Here is a 20,236-nt window from a genome sequence, read left to right as displayed (position 1 = left end):
GTGGCAACCAGGGGATTTTCACAGTAACTTCATTGCAACATTAACATAAGCCTACTTGTGACACCAATAAATAAACTTTAAGAATACTGGAAGTACACAGTAGCTTACCACTATCCAACATTAAAAAGGACAGATTTATATTGGGTGTGGGCAACTTGTTACAAAAGCAAAGTAGATGCACCTTTTTTTTTTAAGGTCTCAACAAACAGAGAGCAGAACAACAGATACAAGGGAAGTCACCAAGGTGTGTCTTGCTGGGAGAAAAGGAGTGACTGTTGAGCTGTCCTTTTTAATGCTACATATCTGCCAGAAGTGTGAGTTTTGTAACATAATTTTAATTTAAATTTATTCCTTTGTGAATAAATGATGCGCGTGTCACTGGCATTGCCAGCATTCGGGTGCCCACCCCTAATTGCCCTTGAACTGAGTAGCTTACTGGACCATTTCAAGAGGGACATAGACCATTTCAAGGAGGGAGTGTAAGAGTCAGCTGCAGTACTATGGACCCGAGTCATATGCAGGTCAGACCAGCTACAGACGCAGATTTCCTTCCCTAAAGAACATCAGCAAACCAGGTGGGTTTTCATGACAAACTATGATAGTTTCATGGTCATCATTACTGAAACTAGCTTTAAATTGCCAATTGTGTTAACTGAATTTAAATTCCACCAACTATAGTGGTGGGATTTGAATCCATGCCCCATTAGTCTGGGCCTTTGGATTACTAGTCCAATGACATTCCCACTACACCATCATCTCCACCACTTAGTTGCATTAGTTAGTTCATGTGAAAGGGCCTTTTTATTTTAAAAAGAGAGGTTTGATGCAAGTATTAGTTGCCTGCTATTAATGTTTAATCTATATTTATTTTTGTTTGTTACAGTAAAAGTCATAACAATGAATTCCTGTCCACCAGTTCTTTCTGCCAGTCACTGCGAAGTTAACCTCTTTTTAAAAAGTTCTTTGTCTCAATGGGGTTTATAATATATTCAAAACTGCAACATCCACAATCTTCCGGTGCAGAGTAAGTCAAAATTCACCCAGTGGAGAAATTTCTCATCCTAATCCTAAATGATTGTCCCCTTACCCTGAAACTGTCCCCCGATGTTCTAGATCAGCAGTCTCCAAACTCCGATCCGGATGTGGCCCATGGGCTGTAGTTTGGAGACCCTTGTTCTAGGATTACCCACCCAGCTGAAATGGACAGTGTCCACCCGATCAAACCCTTTCAGAAGCTTGTATATTTCCCCGAGATCAACTCTTATTCTTCCAAACTTGGTGAATGTAGGTCTAATCTACTCAGCCTCATCATAGGACAACTTCCTCATTACAATCCAGTCAACTCTGGGCTGTACTGCCTCCAATGCAAATCTTCCTTTCCTTAATCATGAAGGCTAGTACTGCACCCAGATTGTGGCCCCACCCAAAATCCCGTAAAAATTGTAGCAATCCTTTATTTCCGTGTTTCAAACCTCTTGCAATAAAAGCCATTGTGTCTTTCCTAATTGCTTGACGTACTTGCACGCTAACATTGTACATAAGAACATAAGAAATAGGAGCAGGAGTAGGCCAACTAGCCCTTCGAGCCTGCCCCGCCATTCAATAAGATCATGGCTGGTCTGTCGTGGCTCAGTTCCACATTCCCGCCCTCTCCCCATAACCCTTAATCCCCTCTCTTATCAAAAACCCATCAACCCGCGTCTTAAAAATATTTAGCGAGGCAGCCTCCACCACTTCAACGGGCAGAGAATTCCAGAGATTCACCACCCTTTGAGTGAAGAAGTTCCTCCTCAACTCCGTTCTAAACCGCCCCCCCTTTATCTTGAGGCTGTGCCCCCTAGTCCTACTGTCCTTTCTGAGCGGGAAGAGTCTCTCCACCTCTATCCTATCCATCCCATTCATCATCTTATATGTCTCAATGAGATCGCCCCTCATTCTTCTAAACTCTAACAAGTACAAGCCTAATCTATTCAGCCTATGGGCAAATCTAAGTAAATATTGATATTCTGCCTTCCTATTAAGTGAAGAACTTCGCACTTCCCCACATTATAGTCTATTTACCACCTTGTTGCACATTCACTTCATCTAAATCTCTCTGCAGCCTGGGCCTTCCTCACAGGCTATATTCCCACCCAGGGCAGCATGGTGGCACAATGGTTAGCACTGCCACCTCTCAGCGCCAGAGACCCAATTCGAAATACTGGCTTGGGTCACAGACTGTGCAGAGTCTGCAAGTTCTCCCAGTGTCTGCGAAGTTTCTTCTGGGTGGTCTGGTTTCCTCCCACAGTCCGAAAGTTGCACTGATTAGGTTGATTGGCCATGCTAAATTGACTCTAGCATCAGGGGGATCAGCAGGGTAAATGAGGATGACAGGAATAGGGCTGCGAAGGGATTGTGGTCGGTACAGACTTGATGGGCCCAATGGTCTTCTTCCGTACTGTAAGTATTCTATGGATTCTATGATTAGGTGCTAAATTCTCCTCCCTCAGTGTATCCAAACAGGCCCTGCAGTGTGGCGACTAGGGGATTTTCACATTAACTTTATTGTATTAAGATAAGCCTATTTGTGATACTAATAAATAAATTAAATGAGCTTTATATCATCAGCAAATTAAGATACATTGCTGTCTCTTTGTCCGAGACTCCACCATTGATCCTTACAGCACTGCACTAGTCATAGCCTGCCAAGAAAACATCCCATTTATGTCTATTCTTCTCTTCGTCTGTTAACCAATCCTCCACCCATGATATACTAGCCCAATTCCATGATCCCTTTTATTGCCTATTAACCTTCTGCAAAGCACCTTGTCAAATGCCTTTCAGAAATCTAGGTTTACTGCATCTACTGCTTTCCCTTTATCTATCCTACTTGCTACATATTCAAAATCAAAAATTAAAAACTGTCAAACATGATTTCCCTTTGGGAAAATCATGTCGACTTCCATAATAATAGAATGCAGCATTTTCTAGATGACTGATGTTGGGCTAATTGACTTGCAATTCTGTGATTTCTCTCTCCTTCCTTCCTTTCTTGGATAGCTGGGTTACATTTGCCAACAGGGGTGGGAAGGTGGCACAGTGGCACTAGCACTGCAACCCCACAGCACCAGAGACCCAGGCTCAATTCCAGTCTTGAGTGATTGTGTGGAGTCTGCACATTCTTCCTGTGTCAGCGTGGGTTTCCTCCCACACTTCAAAGATGTACAAGGTTTGCTTGATTGGCCATGCTAAATTGTCCCTTAGTATGAGAGATTCCCAGCCTCTGTCAACACTACTACTATTATCTATTACCAAGGGTGGCATGGTGCATAGTAGTTAGCACTGCTGCCTCATTGCACCAGGGACCTGCCTTCAATTCCGTCCTCGGATGACTGCCTGTGTGGAGTTTGCACATTCTCCCCATGTCTGCATGGGTTCTCTGGTTTCCTCCCATGGTCCAAAGGCGTGCAGGTTAGGTGGATTGGTCAAGCAAAACTGCCCCTTTGGGTCCAATGATATGTAGGTTAGATGAATTAGCCATGGTAAATGTGTGGGGTTACAGGGATAGGGCAGAAGAGAGGGCCTAGCTAAGATACTCTATCAGAGAATTGGTGCAGACTTGATGGGATGAATGGTCATCTTCTGTACCGTAGGGATTCTATGAATACATCTATTCTGCTAGGACCATTCCAGAAGCTGAAGAATTTTGGAAAAATCATACTTAGCGTATCCACTAATTCTACAGCTAACTCTTCTAGAACCCTAAGATGCAGGCCACCAGGTATTGGAAATTTATCACAATATAGTCCCTTAAACTTCACTGCTGACATGAATTACCTTAACATCTAAGTATTCTACATTACCCTCTATTAGTGCTAAACATTGGCAAGGCGATGGCCTAGTAGTATTGTTGTTCAACTATTAATCCAGAAATGTTCTGGGACCTGTGTTCAACCTGTGTTCAAATCCCATCACAACAGATGGTGGAATTTGAATTCAATATAAAAAAAACTGTCAATAAAAGTCTAATGATGACCATGAAACCATTGTTGATTATCGGAAAAACCCATCTGGGTCATTAATGTCCTTTAGGGAAGGAAATCTGCCATCCTTACCTGGTCTGACCTACATGTGACTCCAGGGCCACAGCAATGTGTGGCTGACTTTCAACTGCCCTCAGGCAAATAGGGATGGGCGATAAACGTTGGCCAGCCAGTGATGCTCAAGCATCAAACGAAAGGAAAAAAAGCCTTTCGTTCTTTTTTATCTTGGATCAATCCTAGAAACCACTATATTTAATTTGTTCCGCATGAAAAAAATAAAAATTTTTAAAACATTTATTAATTCCTTTAAATTGTCACTGATATCAGTTGCTGCTTCCTGAACACTCGAACACGAGTGCACTGTTTTCTGGTAAGAAAAAGCCAAATATTTTCCTTGTGAAAATATTTAATTAGACCTTTGTCAAATTTGTATGACCCAAGTAGAGATATTGTATGTGAATGTCCTTCAAGAACGATTTATAGCCTTTCCACGCACCTACCCATGCCATCATACCTACCCAGCAAGAGTGATCGACTTCTGAAAGCTTTCGACCCAGTTTCCACTTAGCATTGCTGAAAAATAGCTGGAACGAGCACACAGGATGGCCCTGGTAAGAAAACACATGACAGGCTTAACAATTCAAACTCTAACATTATTTTGTTCTTTTTAGACAGTTTTAATAAATCTTTAATTTGAGAAGATTTTTCTTTAACCTAACAATAGTGCATCAATCTATGAACTCATTGGTGGGTGGCACTTGGCACTGCTGCCTCACAGCGCCAAGGACCCGGTTCAATTCACTACTTGAGTCACTGTCTGTGTGGAGATTGCACATTCTCCGTGTCTGCAAGGGTTTCCTCCGGGTGCTCCAATATCCTCCAGAGATGTGCAGATTAGGGAATTAGCAGGATAAATACGTGGGGTTACGGGGATAGAGCCTGGGTAAGGTCCTCTGTTGGAGAGTCAGTGCAGACCCAATGGGCCGAATGGCATCTTTATGCACTAAATACATAATTCAATTACTTAGTTTGGCACTAGTTATCTTACAGAAATATTAAATCAAGTGATTGAACAAACAGCCATTATTTACAGGGATGGCACGTTAGCACAGTGGTTAGCACTGCTACCTCACGGCACTAGGGACTCGGGTTCAATTCCTGGCTTGGGTCACTGCGGAGTCTGCACGTTCTCCCAGCGCTGGCAAGAATTTCTTCCAGGTGCTGCAGTTTCCTCCCACAGTCTGAAAGACGTGCTGGTTAGGTGGATTGGCTGTGCTAAATTCACCCTCAGCGTACCCGAACAGGTGCTGGAGCGTGGCGACTAGGAGATTTTCACAGTAAATGTAAATCTACTTGTGACTAATAAAATAATCTTTTAAAAGTCTTTGCTACTGAAACTAAAATAATCAGAAAACAAAAAAGAATTTCCAAAGTGCAAAGAAGTAGCTAGTTTGCAAAGTTGAGATGCTGAGAGCAGGAAGAATGAAATATGATAAATTTTGACGAGATTTTTAAAAATCAGGAAAATCAGCACAATAATATATTTTCTTTTAGAAAAAGCAGTTAAATAAAATTCCTTACTGTAGTGATTTTTTAACAAAACAGATTTTATTCACAAAGCTGTAGATACACTCACACATTTGACTACCTCTATCAGTGTATTGGCAATAAATGAAGACAACATTTCTAGGTTAGCTTTTCAGTTCACGTCAGAATATTCTTACCAACAGCCATGAAATGATTGTACCTGTGTGCATGGAAAATTCTGTTCTCAACATGAAGGGTTATGTCAGGACACCATCCTTTTCTATACAGAGCTAACAGATCGGCACCCAACACAGATGCCGGCTCTGGCAAGGGGTCATCACCTGCTCGAGAGAAGACATGAACATTGCGTCACAGAAGGTGGTTCCATTTTTACATTGGTAAAGATGTCATTTCACAATTTGAGCTTGGTCTCACAAGCCAGCCACCGCAATCCGCGCGGCGAACCTCTCAGCAAGCAATACAACCCACACAGCAAACCTGGTGAGGCCAGACTGAACTTTCAGCTGAGATTAGTCTTTTTCAGAGTCATAGTTTTGCCACTGTCCTCAAATAAGTATAGTGCTCCGGTTTCCTCCCACAGTCCAAAGATAGAGTCATAGAGGTTTACAGCATGGAATAAAAGCCCTTTGGCCCAACCTCTCCACACTGCTTTTTTTTTTAAGCCCCTAAGCTAGTCCCAATTGCCCACATTTGGCCCATATCCCTCTGTACCCACCTTGCCCATGTAACTGTCTAAACGCTTTTTAGAAGACTAAATTGTACCCATCTCTAGTACCACCTCTGCAGCTTGTTCCAGACACTCACCACCCCATGAGAAAAAAATTACGCAGGTTAGGTGCATTAACTGTGGTAAATATGTTTGGTTTCAAAGGGTGGTGAATCTCTGGAATTCTCTGCCCATTGAAGTGGTGGAGGTTACCTCGCTGAACATATTTAAGTCATGGGTTGGTAGGTTTTTGATAGACAAGGGAATTAAGGGTTATGGGGAGAAAGCGGGTAAGTGGAACTGATCCACTTCAGATCAGCCATGATCTTATTGAATGGCGGGGCAGGCTCGAAGGGCTAGATGGCCTACTCCTGCTCCTATGTTCTTATGTTACAGGGACTGGGCAGGGAGATAACATCTGTCAGCGAGTCGATGCAGACTCGATGGGCTGAATGGTCTCTTCTGCACTGTATGGATTCTATGAACACTATCTAATGCAACTCACACAACGGCTGTTAGTGCTTTGTAACATTGACCAGCATGGACCGATGTTCTATTTTCTCTTGGTAGTCTGATATCAGCTTGGAAGTAAAAGCTAGAAGTAGGGGCAGTTGTTCATGTGTCTCCTTGAGCCTGCTCAATTAGTCATTCAATAAGATGGCATCAAGGGGCAGCAGAGAGAGGGGATCCTAAAAATGAAAACTTGGTGGCATTGCAAGAAAACATCCACAGGAGTTAAAACAACTTTCCTCCAAGATAAACTGAGGTTTGAGAAAATGAGGTTTGAATGGAAAAGTACCTTTTTTATTCTATTTCATACATAATTTAGGTACAAATGAAAAGCAAAGCTTTGGAACCTTTTAAAATTTCAGGAGTGTAAAAAGCAAGCAAGAGGCATAATGGAAGAGACAAATGGAAAAGAACAGCTAATTACTTTAGGAGTTACCCACCACTGGATAGGGTGTCACACTCTGCTTCCATTTCCTCTGGCATATCAAACATTGGTTCAGGCATGTCATCTTCCAACAGACTTGAGGTCAACATCTCCTCATTTACTTCCAAGGATCCATTATCAGGAGGAAACTGTTTAGATGGCATATTTCTGTCAATTTCTCCTCTATTGCACATCCCAACATTGTGAAAAACACCGTTGAGGGAACAATTATTTTCTTCCGGCAATCTTGCTTGACCGGGCTCCTTGTTCAGAAGCAGCTCCTCCTCAAGGTGGTCTACTTTTCGGTCTGCTGTATAAATCTGCCTATTACAGAATAAGCAAGACAAATCATTATACCAACAGTAGTTTCTGCATGCTATAGTAAGTTGTATTTAATAAGCCCTTTTGTGTTATTCTTTGTATTCACCCAAGGATTTTGGCAATATAAATCATACCCTGATAATTAACACGGTCAACTGTTATTGTCAGCAACACAAGTGAGATGTAAATCACGTTCCCAATATATTCAGTTTATTAGGGTCCATTGGGCAAGCATGGGTGAAAGGAGCTGGATAAAGCACACAGAAGATAACTATCCCGATAAGTCTTTCAATGCATCTATTTAATAGATATCTTACTTATGCATGCACTTCTTGTCATTGCAATTTTTAGTCAAGCGTATCATATCTTTTCATCGTTTATAAACAAAAAAGCAAAACGCTGCAGAGACTGGGAGGATTAAAAGAGGGTGGCACAGTGGTTAGCACTGCTGCCTCACATCGCCTGGGTTCAATTCCCAGCTTGGGTGACTGTTTAAGTGGAATCTACAGGTTCTCCCCACTTCTACATGGGTTTCCTCCGGGTGCTCCGGTTTCCTCCCTCAGTCTGAAGACATGCTGGTTAGGTGTGTTGGCCACGCTAAAATTCTCTGTGTACCCGAACAGGTACCAGAGTGTGGCAACTGGGGGATTTTCACAGTAACTTCATTGCGCTGTTAACGTAAGCGTACTTGTGACACTAATAAATAAACTTACTTTTAAAAAAAAAAATCCCTCTGCCTTAGATCTGAAATGGCAACTGGTTAACTCCTCCTCAGCTATTGCCTGATCTGCAAAGTATTTACTGTTATTGTGTTTTTTTATGAATTGTTAGACTGAGTGCCTGTCCCTGCCTTTGTTCGCCTGTGTGTCTCTCTGCCTAAACATTCATCAACTGACTGCAAGCCACACAACGAGCAATTTGCTAATTCCCAATAATCACATTTTATACTTCTGCGCTGGTATTACTTGGTCTAAAACTAGATTCACGCAATGAGTTGATTTGAAAAACTAAAGCCACGGTCTTCACAGCATTTGTTCCAGCCAGTTACACCTATCTGTATGATCTTTCAAAATAAAGGTTCTTTTCTAAGTGGAGCCCTGGCAACAGGAAAGGGACTGAGCTATTCAAGCTGTCAAGGCTTAGGAATTTAAGGGAACAGAAGTAATGGGGTGGATATTAATTTAAGTCATTAATTCCAGAGTTCGTCAGCAAGCCTATAATTTAACTGTAAAAGCTAATTGTATTCAGGTGCAGGGTCACGTTCAACTCAACGATAATAAGAAAATGCACATCATTTCAAAATCAGTAAAATCCTTAATAATAGTGAGAATTTATTAAAAAAAACCAAAAAACTTACGACTAGAGTTTGTTTAAAAAACCGAAGAGCAGGTCAAATTCTCTCAAATTATACATATTTAGTATTTCTTTGAAACTGTCCACATTTCACAAACTACATTTGGCCTGGCCTACATGTGGAATTTGTATTTTTATATTTATTAACAAAATGTATAAACCTCTTTCAAATAACACATGTCCAAAGAATTGTGGGTTGGGTCGATCGGCCGTACTAAATTATCCTTTAGTGTCGGGGGATCAGTGTAGTAAATATGCAGGGTTACAGGGATAGGGCCTGGGTGGGATTGTGGTTGGTGCAGACTCGATGGGCCAAAAGTCCTCCTTTGGCATTACAGGGTTTTTATGATTCTGTGCAATCCTCAGAACAGGTCAGGTATTTAGAATTAGCTCTGCCAGGTCCAGTGTACCGTCACTGCCCACCCCCACCCGCTTACAAGCATGAAAAACGTAGCCTTTTCTCTACCTGACCTTTAGGTGATACTGTCTTGGAGAGTGGAGCGCTTCATCTTATCTCATACATCGTTACACGCGGGAGTTATTAAGTTAAGTCTTGCGAGCTAACCACTAATTTATGTCCCATCACCAAATCCCCGACCGAGCCATAAACCTCCTGAAAGGCAATAGCCAATTTTCAGTTTCAGGATGCATATTTCCGATTTAGTACACCAGCTTTTACTGGCAATGCACAGCTCCTTCTGGGATTCACTGAACACCAACAACCTCCTATGGATTTCCCACAGGAAATCAAAATGCTAATAGGAGTTGGTTTTCATGTGCACAATCTGCAACTTAATACATCAAGTAATAAAATCCTTGGCAAGTATTTTTCCAAGCAAAAGCAAAACAAAAACTGATTCCCAGAACTCTCATGTGGAACAGAAAGTGGGAGTTCTAATGAGCTACTTTTGAAACAGTAGACACATCTTGTACAAAAAAAAATACTTACAAAAAACACTCTGTAGTGGTTTGTGACTGGACTATCAATTCAGAGACCCAGGGTAAAGCACTGGGGACCTGGGTTTGAATTTGGTTAAAATCTGGAATTTAAAGTCTAACAATGACCATGAAACCATGTGGACTGTTGTAAAGACCCACCTGGTTCACTCATGTCCTTTAAGGAAGGAAGCCTGCCATCCTTTCTTTACCTGGCCTAGTCTACACGCGACTCCAGATCAACAGCAATGTAGTTGACTCTTAAAATGCCCTCTGAAATGTACTCAGTTCAAGGGCAATTAAGGGGATGGGCAATAAATGTTGCCCCAGCCAGAAAGTCCACAGCCCACCTATGAACAGACCAAGAGACCCACCTTTGCTCTAGGTAATATGTAGTTCCCTGGGTGGAGCTCCAGTCCATGAACTACTGACAGGCAAGTGTTGCCACTGAGCACTTAAGGCACAAATATGCTTTGCTACTCTTCCTTCTTCCCTTCCCCACCAGCTAAACCAGCAGCCTGTGGTTTACAAAGGTAAATGATTCCCCCTGCTTCCCCCACCCTTCCCCAACTCCCCACAACTAAGGAACACATTTTCAAAACTGATAGACTGAAACACAACAGCAATGTGCAAGTGGGGGCCAATGTATTTTTGTTGGACGGCTTGGAACCATCAGATTAGGGGGAAGTGGGCCAATGGCTAAGAAGCCTTGATGTAGAGTGACACTGCAGGATTGAAGTAGTACTACAGTCAGAGGTGCCACCTTTCAGACCAGATGTCACGTCTCAAGTGGATATCAACGATACAAAGAGGAGTTCTCCTGGTGTCCTGGTCAATAACTAACAATCTAATCAACATTACTGAAAACAAATCTAGAGATTTACCTCAGTGCTGCATCCACTACTGTGCACAAATTGGTTGCCAGGTTTCTCTACAACTGTGACAACACTTCAGAAAGGTACTTCATCACCTGGGAAGCAGGAACTGTGCCACACAAATTCATAGTAAGAAGTCTCACAACACCAGGTTAAAGTCCAACAGGTTTATTTGGTAGTAAACACCATAAGCTTTCGGAACGCTGTTCCTTCATCAGGTAAGTGGAATTCTGATCAGAAACAGGGCATATAAAGGCACACAGTTTACAGAATACTGATTAGAATGTGTGTGCGCCTTTATATGCCCTCTGCTCAGAACTCTCCACTCACCTGACAAAGGAACAGCGTTCTGAAAGCTTATGATGTTTACTACCAAATAAACCTGCTGGACTTTAACCTGGTGTTGCGAGACTTCTTACTGTGTTTACCCCAGTCCAACGCTGGCATCTCCACATCATGACAAATTCATACGCATAGTATTTCCACCAAAATGCAAGGGAAATTGTAATCTCCTAGACTGAGGTTTGTTTAATGGCTAAAGGCACCTGCACCACCTCTGAAATCCATCTGCATGTCCTAACCGTGGCCAAATACGATAAAGGTTTGATCAACCATGATCAGATTAAATGATGAAGCAGATACAAAGGGTTGCATGACCCACCCCTTTAATGTTCTTAAACAATCAAGTGCTCTGAGAACAGATGTGGACATAGAGGCACAACTCACTTACAGGCAGGGAAAGAGGTGGTGTAATGGTATTGCCACTGGGCTAGTAATCCAGAGATCCATTGTACAGCTCCGGGGTCCTAGGTTCGAATCCCCCCACGGCAGATGGCGAAATGTGAATTCAGTAAACAAACTCTGGAATTAAAAATCTGATGACGACCAATGTCGATGGTTATAAAAACCCACTAATGCCTTGCCACTCATTTCAAGGGCAATTGAGGATGGGCAACAAATGCTGGTCTTGCCAATGACACCCCCAGTCCATGAAAGAGTTTTTAACAATTGTCACTTTGAGAATCTTGTCATCAACAGCATTTGTTGAATTGTTAGGGCCAAAATTAGATGCTTTATGTTTATTGTTGATCTAATTCCTTTGAATCGTTTTCTTGATATCGTGAGGTGTTGCTGAGGCCTTGATTGGCCAAAAGTACAAATCTGTTGAAATGGAGACCTGAAGCTCCACGGGACGACAGCTATATTTATCGGTGGGAGTCCTGCCTTCTCATGCTGTCAAGGTGAAGGAATTGATTCCTCTCTTTGCCCTTCCCCCACCAGTTAAACCAGCAGCCCGTGGTTTACACACAGATAAATTAACACGCGGACATGAATCATAATTTTTTTTTTGTGACACTAACCTAAAACCTTAAAACCAGATAAAACATTTTTGAATCTGAACAACTTGCCTACATGCACAAAACAAACTGAAAGCAAGATAGCTTTCCCTGTGAATGTAGGCCACAGATTTGACACCGGGCCTTCACATGGGTCACTGGTTCCATACAGAGTGTTGTCTGAATACCGGCAATCAGGGAGTCGAATGATTTCTGACACAGCCTACAGGATAATGCCCCTGAACCATTTTATGACTCCATCATTCAAATCTTTACAATTGGCTTTCACTCAGTTATAAAAACTAGAATGGTATCAAATTAAGTGGGATCTATCTGATGCAGCAATTCCGCTGATTTTAAATCATTCGGCAAGTAGACACGGCTTTAGTGCAACGATGGATCTTCTTTCTGCTGGCGAGCCAAATTTTATTTTGTTTTTAAAGTTAGCCTCAAGCAGTTTGAGTCTTTCAAAAATTAAGCGACTGAATCAATGAGCTTGATTTTATTTTTAAACTGAGAGAAAATAGACTGAGAAAAGTATTAACCTTGATAAATAGGATATGACTATGAACAGAAATGTGACCATAGGAATGATTGTGGAATAACATTTGACGCTCGAGTAGGTTGTCTGGCACCTGTACTGTTTCACAGCTTACCGAGTTTGAAACTGGATTTTCAGAAAGATCTCTGAACCTGCTTCTGTGACATCGCTGAACTACACCCCCCTCCTGTTTCTCAATCCATTTGCAGTCTTTGACATGGTTCACCACACCACCGTCCTCCTCCAGAACCTCCTCCCCTGTCCGCCAGCTGAGCAGGACTGCTCTTGACTCTATTCTTGCCTACCTACCTCAAGACAATAACTTGCAACAGTTTCTACTCTTTCTCCTGGACTATTACCTTTGGGGTCTGAGGATCTCTTCCTGCTCATCACTTATTTCTCATCTACGAGCTGCCCCTTAGCAACATAAAAAGAAAAGAGTTCATCTTCAAACTTATGCTGACGACACCCAGCACTACATCGCCAACTCTCTCGACTCCTTCACTATTTCTAAATTCAGGCAATTTATTTGACATCCCGTACCGGAAGGACAGAAATTCCCTCCAATGGTAGGGAGACTGAAGTGATTGCTTTCAGTTCCTGCTCCAAACTCTGTTGCCCAATGACAGATTTCACCCCCAGATTCAGCTCCTCTGTTTATAACCTTAACCTCACATTCGACCCTGAGGTGAGCTTCTGATCTCATATCTGCGCCATTGTCTAAACTGCCTATTTCCACCTCAGTAACTTCACCAGATTTCACCCAGCCCAGCTCATCTGTGGAAGGAAAATCTCATTCAGGACTCTGTTGCCTCTAGATTAGATTATTCCAGTGCCAGTCTCGCACATTATACCCCCTCTAAATTTAAAGTCAGCCAAAACTCTGCAGCCTGTATCTCGACTCACACCAAGTCCCTTTCCCCAGTCACTCTTGCTGACCTATATTGCCTCCCCAGTCAAGCAAAGTCTTAAATCCTCATCCTCATTTTTAAACGCAATCTCTTGCAATTTCACAACCCTCAGACGTCTGCACGCCTCTAACTTTTGCACTGACTTAATCACTCCACCTTTGCTGGACACATCTTCAATAGCCCAGGACCCAGGCTCAGGAGCACCTTCTAAACACACAACCTTGACCATCTTCTATCTTAATACACGTTTTTATTAAATACAGGGCCTTTGAAAGTTGCTTGAAGACAAATGGTTTAGTTCTCCTTCAGCACTGCTGCTGCTGCAGGGTCGATACATGACAGTTCCTCCCTCTGATCCCAGAGGACCGATTCCCCCTTCTGGTGCCCAAAATTCTCAGTATCTGCCGAGTGTCGGACCGGAAACAACCTGGTGCTGCAACCAAAACACCTTTTAAAATTTGAAATCATTGTTGAATCTGCTTGGCCTGGCTTTACACACACAATATAGTGCAAAAAAAATACTTCTACTCTGCTCAGTTCTTGCTCTGACAGCTTGGCTGCTTAATTCTTTTTAAAACATAAACATAAAAGCATTATTATTTCCAAACACTCAAAGCTACTTTTACTAATTGCTCACAGCCTTCATGTTACTAACTCAAAGCAAGGTTACTCAATTTCAAAAGGGAAGAATTTGGATTTCTCTTTGTTGTGACTTCATGAAAGTCAAGTTCCAAATGTGACTGGTCAAACGAAACCAATGTCAGTTACTCCCTACATACATTTTTATCTAAATTAGTAATAATGAGTGTGGAAATGTATGATTGTTGAGTGTTGATGGGGAGGAGTATAACTCTGGTTCTTTAGTGGGGGAAGAGGTGGGAAATGAATTATTTCTCTGGTTCCATTGATTTGAAGATAGGCAGCTCAAGCCCACAGTGCTTTTGGGTAATAGAACATAGAACACTACAGCACAAACAGGCCCTTCAGCCCACGAGTTGCGCCGATCACATCAACACCTATCTATAACCCCCAATCCCATAAAACCCCATATACTCATCCAGAAGTCTTTTAAAAGACCCCAGCGAGTTCGCCTCCACCACCACTGACGGCAGCCGATTCCACTCACTCACCACCCTCTGAGTGAAAAACTTACCCCTAACATCACTTCTGTACTTTCCTCCCCGCACCTTAAATCTGCGTCCTCTCGTAGCGACCATTTCAACCCGGGGAAATAGCCTCTGAGAATCCACCCTATCCATTCCTCTCAACATTTTATAAACCTCTATCAGGTCGCCTCTCAACCTTCGTCTCTCCAGGGAAAAGAGTCCCAGCTCCCTCAACCTAACTTCATAAGGCATGCCTCCCAGTCCAGGCAACATCCTTGTAAATCTCCTCTGTACCCTTTCAATAGCTTCTACGTCTTTCCTATAGTGAGGCGACCAGAACTGCGCATAGTACTCCAAATGAGGCCTGACAAGGGTCTTATAAAGTTGCAGCATTACCTCCCGACTCCTAAACTCAATCCCTCGACTAATGAAGGCCAGTACACCATACGCCTTCTTGACCACCTCCTCCACCTGCGAGGCCGATTTGAGAGTCCTGTGGACCCGGACCCCAAGATCCTTCTGCTCTTCAACACTACTAAGACTCCTGCCCTTTATAGTGTACTCGTTCATCCCGTTGGTTCTGCCAAAATGGACGACTACGCATTTATCCGCGTTGAAGTCCATCTGCCACTTCTCCGCCCAGTCCTGCATCCTATTTATGTCCTGCTGCAACTTTTGACATCCTTCCAGACCATCCACAACACCACCGACCTTCGTGTCATCAGCGAACTTACTTACCCATCCCTCCACTTCCTCATCCAGGTCATTTATGAAAATGACAAACAGCAAGGGTCCTAGAACAGATTCCTGGGGCACTCCACTGGTGACTGACCTCCATGCAGAAAAAGACCCATCCACAACCACTCTCTGCCTTCTGCAGGCAAGCCAGTTCTGGATCCACAAGGCCAAAGGCCCTTGGATCCCATGCCCTCTCACCTTCTCAAGAAGTCTTGCATGGGGGACCTTATCAAACACCTTGCTGAAGTCCATGTACACCACGTCCACGGCACTTCCTTCGTCAATGTGTTCAGTCACATTATCGAAGAACTCAACTAGGCTTGTAAGGCACGACCTGCCCTTGACAAATCCATGCTGACTATTCCTGATCATGTCAAACCTCTCCAAATGCTCGTAAATCTTGTCCCTCAGAAGCCTCTCCATCAGCTTACCAACCACTGAGGTCAGACTCACCGGTCGGTAATTTCCCGGGCTATCTCTGTTCCCTTTCTTGAAAATAGGGACTACATCCGCAATCCTCCAATCTTCCGGAACCTCTCCCGTCTCCATTGACGACGCTAAGATCATCGCCAGGGGCTCTGCAATCACTTCCCTCGCCTCCCACAGTATCCTGGGGTATATCCCATCTGGTCCCGGCGACTTATCTATCTTGATAGAATTCAAAAGTTCTAATACATCCTCCACCTTAATATCCACAAACTCAATCTTTTCCATCTGCTGCAAATCCGTAGCAAAATCTCCCAGATCAGCTTCCACCGTGAATACTGAGGCAAAGTACTCATTAAGCACCTCCGCCATTTCTTCTGGTTCCACACAGACCTTTCCCCTCTCACCTTTTATAGGTCCTATCCCTTCTCTTCTCATCCTTTTACCTTTCACATATTTATAGAAGGCCTTGGGATTCTCCTTAATCTTACCCGCCAAGGTCTTCTCATGACCCCTTCTGGCTCTCCTAATTTAATGGGGAAGGTCTTACCTTTTTCCTTCAAGGAGGGCTTTGTAACTTTTAATTTGCACAATATTTATTGGCCTTTTACATTTTAATTTATTTGTGGGACATGGGCTGGCTGGCCAGCATTTATTGCCCATCTCTAGTTGCCCTGAGGGCAGTTGAGAGTCAGCCACATTGCTGTGGCTCTGGAGTCACCTGAAGGCCAGACCGGGTAAGGACGGCAGATTTTTTTCCCAACAATTGACAATGGTTTCATGGTCATCAGTAGATTCTTAATTCTAGATAGTTTTTATTGAATTCAAATTCCACCATCTGTCATGGTGGGATTCGAACTCAGGTCGCCAGAACATTAGCTGAGTTTCTGGATTAATAGCCTCGCGATGAATGCCACCAGACCATCACCTCCCCTTTAGAAGTTGAATGCTTGGAGCTGTGCCTCTCCATGTTGGTGCACTCCTGCTCCAGAATTAATTCAACTTCTTTCTCACCTCTGTGATTCCCAGAGGGATGAGGGACAAAGTAAGTGGTTGCAAGTGTTTAGATAAAAATGGCCTCCTGCTATACTGTAGGGATTCTGCGATAAACAGTCAGCATGCAGAGGAAAATTCTTATTCCTTTTTTTAAACTCTGATCCCCTGTCATTTGGGTATAGTTTTACCTGGCCATCAGTATGATGTGCGGGCAGCTGTTGCAATGTTAAGAAGTCCAGTGCAGTGTAAAGGCCATCACTATTTATTACCTGTTATGAAATATTGACCTTTAGGATCTACACTCCTTGCACTGGCACTTCGGTTCCACCAAGCATTATTGTGGCACCAGTCTTACCAAGACGACAAATTAGTTTTACCACAAAGAACACAAGATTGAGGAGACTGAGACCACGTTGTATTGAATAGTGGAGCAGACTTGAGAGACTATCAATACAGACCTACTGCCTCTTCACCACATTCCCACGTGGCACGGTCACACAGTGGTTAGCACTGCTGCCTCAGAGCTATGGACCCACGATTGAGTCACTGTGTGTGTGGAGTTTGCACGCTTTCCCCATGTCTGTGTGGGTTTCCACTCAGTGTTCCGGTTTCCTCCCACAGTCTGGGAGGTGTGCTGGTTAGGCGCATTGGCCATGCTAAATTCTCCCTCAGTGTACCCGAACAGGCGCTGGAGTGCAGCAACTAGGGGATTTTCACAGCGTTAATATACGTCAACTTGTGACGCTAATAGATAAACTTTAAATCCTTTCTTAAATACGGACACCAAAACAGCACTAAACACTCTGATGCTGGAATCAAAGCAACTTTACATAAGAAAGACTTAAATCATCACTGTATTCACTGTACTGCTCTTTGGGAACACATACTATGTAGTTAATGAATAATTATGTTCTGCTCAGCAAATCAGAACTTCTTGCTCCGAGAGCTTGGCTGTTTAGTATTTTTTAAATTTAAGTTTGACATGCATTATTGTCTCCCACTCGATGCTAATTCTACTAATTTTAGTTTCAAAGTTCCCTGCAGCTGTGACAAAATTTCCTTACTCTATAAAGCTCAGGATGCCGTTTGCCTTTACTGCTCCTTAGTTGAGGCAGTTTTTTAAATAAAAAGTATTGTTATTGGGAATTTTCCCAACATGAAATTGACCATTTTTACCTCCAGGTAAAACAGGAACCTAATCTTATTGTAACAATGCTGAAACTGAGTGGGTAATACACAGAATCCCTACAATACTGAAGGAGGCCATTCGGCCCATTGAGTCTGCACTGACTCTCTGACAGGGCATCTCACCCAGCCCCTCTCCCCTGCTCTATATTCCCGTAACTCCACACACCTACCATGGCTAATTATTTGAATCCACACATCTTTGGACACTAAAGTTAAGCATGGCCAATCCACCTAATTTGCACATCCTTGGAGTTTGGGAGGAAACCAGAGTCCCTGGAGGAAACCCACGTAGACACAGGGAGAAGGCGCAAACTCCACACAGACAGACAGTCTCCAAATGTAACTTGGAGATGAAGAATTTTACAGCAGAAATGGGGATGATGATAGTTGCACCCCCGAAGGAGACTTTGAGCTTCTTAACAGCTCATTCTTGATACTGGTTCAACATCTGTGTCTGAAAGCCAGAAGAATGTGTTCTTTAGTGCCGGGACTTTGAACAGTATGCCCGGTAGCGTGGCAATTGCTAAAACTATGAGAACATACTTTATCATGGAACCTTCCTGTCCCCAACGGCAAAAATCCTGTCTCCCTAATCAGACCTCCCTACACTCAATCCAATATTCTAAAAAGACGTAATCAATCATGAACGAGACTGCTGCAGGAAGTTGGAGAAACAACTTCAGCGGAATAAATGGATTCCTCCAGTGAGCAGCAGAATCAGTGATCACGCTCCTCTTGCTTCAGTGTTTACAGCACCATTCCCAGAGTTTTTAATTGAAAAATTGATGAATAGACCCCAGTCGGTCTGCAGTCTGCAAACACCACGGGATACTTTACGACGTTAAAAGATGCGGCCTGGATGTGAGCCATTGTTTTCACTCTCCTAGGTTATGCTCTGCAATTCAGATATGTCAAAAATGAGTTCCTGGGATGTGAGCACTGCTGGCAATTAGGGCAGCAACACTGCTCATTCCCGAGTGTCCGTGCGGAGTAGTTTGCTAAGCCATTTCAAAGTGTAGTTAATATTCATCCACATTGTCTGTGACTCTATGCCCAGAGCAAAGAACATAAGAACTAGGATCAGGAGTTGGCCATCTGGCCCCTCGATCCTGCTCCACCATTCAATAAGATCATCGTTGATCTTTTTGTGGACTTAGCTACACTTACCCGCCCACTCACCATAACCCTTAATTCCTTTACTGTTCAAAATATTATCTATCTTTACCTTAAAAACATTCAATGAGGTAGCCTCAACTGCTTCACTGGGCAGGGAATTCCTCAGATTCACAATCCTTTGTGTGAAGAAGCTCCTCCCCAACTCAGTCCTAAATCTGCTCCCCTTTATTTAGAGGCGATGCCTTCTAGTTCTAGTTTCACCCACTTGTGGGAACAACTTCTATCTTATCTGTCCCCTTCATAATCTTATATGTTTCAATAAGATTGCCCTCATTGAACCCGGGTTCCTGGCGCTGCGAGGAAGCAGTGCTAACCACTGTGCTAATCACCCTGCCACTCTATTACGACTATAGTTGCCTATTCAAGGAAGGGGGAAAATTATTCTGCAACATCATGCTCATACAATAAGATGGCTCCCAATTGTAACAGTTAGAGATTCTGGTGTTGTGCCATTTCAAGTCCTGAGCTGGAAGCTCACCCAGGCATCAAGGAGCCTTTTTCTCTAATATCATAAATCTCTACAGTGCAGAAGGAGACCATTCAGCCCATCAAGTCTGCACCTACCACAATCCCACCCAGACCCTATCCCCCTAAACCCACATATTGCCCTGCGAATTCCCTGACACTAGGGTCAATTTAGCATGGCCAATCAACCTAACCCGCACATCTTTGCACTGTGGGAGGAAACTGGAGCACCCGGAGAAAACCCACGCTGGCGGGGCAGGCTCGAAGGGCTAGATGGCCTACTCCTGCTCCTATTTCTTATGTTCTTATGGGGAGAATGTGCAAACTCCACACAGACAATGATCCAAGACCGGAATTGACCCGGGTTCCTGGCGCTGTGAGGAAGCAGTGCTAACCACTGTGCCACCATGTTGCCCTGCATCACAGCATGAACAATCCTTGTGTGGAGCCCCTTGGAGCCAGGGGGAGAGAAACCCTCTGTCCCCTCTCCACCACTTCCTCAACATTGGGGACAACAAGCTTACAAGCATCAGCACAGAAGATGCTTGCACTTTACAAGATCCAAATCAGCTTTGAATGGCTTCACTAGAAAAGTAAATCCACATCTATGGAGCTAAAAAATCTTGTATATTGCCCATTGCTGAGCAACAAAGAGAA

The 20,236-nt window shown here is 43.3% G+C and overlaps 1 protein-coding gene across 1 annotated transcript in view; it reads right to left on the bottom strand.

Moving 5' to 3' along the window:
• The window catches only part of btbd8 (BTB domain containing 8), a 93,845-nt gene that overhangs the window by 59,270 nt on the left and 14,339 nt on the right, over nucleotides 1-20,236 (bottom strand). The window contains exons 4-6 of the mRNA XM_080195205.1: nucleotides 7,227-7,534; nucleotides 5,770-5,890; nucleotides 4,541-4,630 (exon numbers count right to left, since the gene is read on the bottom strand). Of these exons, the coding sequence (XP_080051331.1) occupies nucleotides 4,541-4,630; nucleotides 5,770-5,890; nucleotides 7,227-7,534 (519 nt within the window). The remainder of the gene's footprint in view (nucleotides 1-4,540; nucleotides 4,631-5,769; nucleotides 5,891-7,226; nucleotides 7,535-20,236) is intronic.

The sequence above is a fragment of the Carcharhinus amblyrhynchos genome, chromosome 9 (genome assembly GCF_965287045.1).
Source record: "Carcharhinus amblyrhynchos chromosome 9, sCarAmb.v2.hapA, whole genome shotgun sequence".
NCBI lineage: Eukaryota > Metazoa > Chordata > Chondrichthyes > Carcharhiniformes > Carcharhinidae > Carcharhinus > Carcharhinus amblyrhynchos.
The sequence above is the reverse complement of the archived record's forward strand: the minus strand, read 5'-3'. Positions and strand labels throughout refer to the sequence as shown.